We start from the raw sequence: 3,297 nt of genomic DNA, 5'->3' as shown, positions 1-3,297 counted from the left end.
TAAACAAAGGTGTGTGTTTGTAGAGTATTATACAACAGCTTCGAACGCGGCTCAGCCAATCAGAATCAAGGACCGGAACTATTTACATAAGTACATAAGTAACGAACCGTCAGACACATCTCTGTAACGTTACCGCGGTGTAACGTTAACTTACAGAACTTGGATGTCGAGCTGAAGAGCAGCGCGGCGCCGTTAGCCGCAGACGAGGCCGAGCTGTCGGACTCACAGGTGTCGCTGCTGGAGTCTGAATCCACACACACCTGCGCAGGTGAGCTCACACTCACACCCTCCGCGCCACAGTTATGATTTTCATCCTCAATCCGCTCCAGCGCGTCCTCCTCCATCTCCTCCATCCTGCCGCCTGACCGAGAGAATCTAACGGTCCATCTCGGTTCAGACCCGCTTCAGCTGATCGATGACCGACGCATGTTTACGGCTTCACTTTCGCTCCTGTTTATTTTGTTGTCAATCCGAGGCGAGATCCGACACGGACTTCCGTTACATGGCGGACGTGTCAAAACAACAGTTCGCATGGCAAAATAAGAGTCCGTCTTCGGAATAAATATCGAATATTTAATTTTATTTATTTAATTGTATTATTTATCCATTTGACAATTTCTTGCTATCCATCAAACATAAAATTCCCTTTAAAATCTTGCCTTTCCTTCTGCAGTTTTCTGACATTTAAAATAAATCTTAAGCAATTAATTAAATACTCTTAATCTTAATGGATTTGTTATATATTATACCTATATTCTAAATATATAAATAACATAATTTAAATGATTTATTATTTTGTTTAGCAATAGAAAATTAATGTAAAAAATATAAAATCGTTAATAAAATGTTAATTATTAATATAAAAATTAATAAGTTAATAAAAAGTAATTTTTATGAACACTAAATGTATTAAATTCTATTTAATTTAGGCATTATTAATGTATTTTATTGTAATAAAAATGTTCTGTAAGTCTTAATGGATTTGTTATATATATTTAAATGACTTATTATTTAAAAACAATACAACATTCATAAAAAATATGAAATAGTTAATAAAATATTATAAATTATTAATAAAAAAAATATTATTTTTTATTAATAAAAAAATAATTATGAATAATTTAGGCATTATTAATGTATTTTTATTAATACACGTTTTCTGTAAGTCTTAATGGATTTGTTATATATATATTATAACTATATAAATAATTTAAATGATTAATTATTTAAAAAAAATAAATAAACGAAAAAAAAAAATATATATATATATTATAAATGATGAATACAAAAATAATAAGTTCATAAAAAGTAATTTTTATGAACACAAATGCTATTTCATTTAGGCATTATTAATGTATTTTTATTAATACAAATGTTCTGTAAGTCTTAATGGATTTGTTATAGACTTTTTTTATACAACACACTTGCTAGATCTATAACTTATTTAACCTGCAACAATGCTAATATATCATTTAAAGCTCTTTATATATTTAAACAGGCATTTTCCACCAAAATAAGGCTGCGATGTAAGTTATTTAATCAAGGATTGTAATTTGCTTAGTAATTACACTAAATTATTGCTATATTGCCTGGAATCCAGGTTCATCAAGATGCTCTTTAAAGACTTTTAGTCATCTATTATATCCTTTAACTTGAAACTATAATTGCAATATGCTTTAATAAATCACTTAAATAGAAAACATGTACCCTCATAATTCAAACATTCAAAAAATATGCAGTAAATACAATCTACACGACTTAAACACAGCTACAATTGATCCTGCAAACGCTTTCATATTTTATTACCGAGCAAAATATTTCTCTATCATTCTTAATTCAACCCTGCATGCATCATGTACAGTGCTGAGCTAAAGGGCGAGTGATAAGTCAAAAATGCTACATTTGTGCAATGACAAAAAAGTATTCACTCTTTTGCAGCATCGCCAATCCGCATTAACGTAAACAAAATCTGACATGAAAAGTCTTTTTTTTTTAACATTAAAGAAATGAGATTAAGAATATACAACCAAAACTGCATCCACTGCACGAGGGAACCGTGAAGTCGTGTTGATATTATAACTTAACAGTGTTATAAAGACTGGCCAATGAGAGCATTAACCAAACAACATAGACAAGCGTAACCAAAAACTGATTCAGAACTTACTAAGTGCTTGAGGACAGGAATTTGCAAGAGTGTGAATGCATGTAAATTATGTCCTGAAAACTAATGGAAAACATCAGTTTGATGACTATCAGACTTTACTGGGTATAAAAGACTTCAACAGTAGGCTGCCAAATGTCTGAAAATGCCACAGTTTGGTGCACACCTGCTGGACACAGTGACCAGATCCAACAAGGAACTTGTGAAAAACATGAAAACTATACAGAAAAAAAAAGTGATCTTTGGTTTGAAAATCATTCCCTTTTTTATCCCAAGCAATTGCATGGCAAGTTCAATTCTAAGGCAGAAACATTCACCGGAATTAAATGCATATTTTACATCTAAAAATGCATGGTGATAAAACAAAAAAGGGGTTATAAGCCGAACAAAAGAAAATAGTTGCATGCATTAGAAGACATAACGGGGCGTTTAGGAGAGAGGAAATACAAAAATATATAAAACAGACTTGAGCACATGAAATGCAGCGAGTGCTAGTGAGTTATTGTGTGCTTGGGAGGTCTGTTTCTGCGGTGCAGTCTGTTTGAAGGCGTTTGTGTTCACGCTCCTGTACTGTCTCTGCGAGGCCGTCTGTGTTTTCTTCCTCCACTTCGCTGTCTTCATTTTCCAAAGCGTCGCTGTCACTGCCGCAGGAACTGGACGACTCGTCCTCTGAGCTCGAGTAGACCTCGGCGCCGTGGAAAATGTAGCGGTTCGGTGCTTGAAATAAATACTGCGAGGCTGCAAAACAGAAAAACAACTAATTACATCATGCATGCAATGAGTGTTCGAAAACGACAAAAATAAATATCTGATAGCTTTGGTTTTATGCATCTTTTACATGAACAGTGTCTTTATGACAGACAAAGAAAAACTCCGCAGTACCAAGCTCACGTCAAACGATTTAATGTGATGCAATTTTGAAACCTATAAAACATTCAAAATCTAAAATATATAATAAAAATAGCATCATAATCTAAATAAATTCTATAAATAAAATAAAAACAAAAATAGTAATACGTAATGTAAATTTTTTTTTTAGAATAAAAACAATGATATATCTATATATATCTATTTATATAAATAAAAGTAATAAAACTAACAAATAAATAATATATATATAATAAATCGGAAAAATA

The 3,297-nt window shown here is 31.9% G+C and overlaps 2 protein-coding genes across 3 annotated transcripts in view; both read right to left on the bottom strand.

Annotated features, from left to right (window-relative positions):
* The window catches only part of LOC107689767 (CDK2-associated and cullin domain-containing protein 1-like), a 5,296-nt gene extending 4,798 nt beyond the window's left edge, over positions 1 to 498 (bottom strand). The window contains exons 1-2 of one of the 2 annotated variants that reach the window (XM_016487910.1): positions 437 to 498; positions 155 to 391 (exon numbers count right to left, since the gene is read on the bottom strand). In XM_016487910.1, the coding sequence (XP_016343396.1) occupies positions 155 to 353 (199 nt within the window). In that variant the 5' untranslated portion in view covers positions 354 to 391; positions 437 to 498. The other variant, XM_016487911.1, reaches the window with a different exon arrangement.
* Positions 499 to 1,994: 1,496 nt separating this feature from the next.
* The window catches only part of LOC107689753 (NAD-dependent protein deacetylase sirtuin-1-like), a 19,398-nt gene continuing 18,095 nt past the window's right edge, over positions 1,995 to 3,297 (bottom strand). The window contains exon 9 of the mRNA XM_016487894.1: positions 1,995 to 2,899. Within this exon, the coding sequence (XP_016343380.1) occupies positions 2,661 to 2,899 (239 nt within the window). The 3' untranslated portion in view covers positions 1,995 to 2,660. The remainder of the gene's footprint in view (positions 2,900 to 3,297) is intronic.

Source organism: Sinocyclocheilus anshuiensis, unplaced genomic scaffold, assembly GCF_001515605.1.
Source record: "Sinocyclocheilus anshuiensis isolate Anshui unplaced genomic scaffold, SAMN03320099.WGS_v1.1 scaffold1637, whole genome shotgun sequence".
Lineage (NCBI taxonomy): Eukaryota > Metazoa > Chordata > Actinopteri > Cypriniformes > Cyprinidae > Sinocyclocheilus > Sinocyclocheilus anshuiensis.
This window is presented reverse-complemented; position numbering and strand designations above follow the sequence as displayed.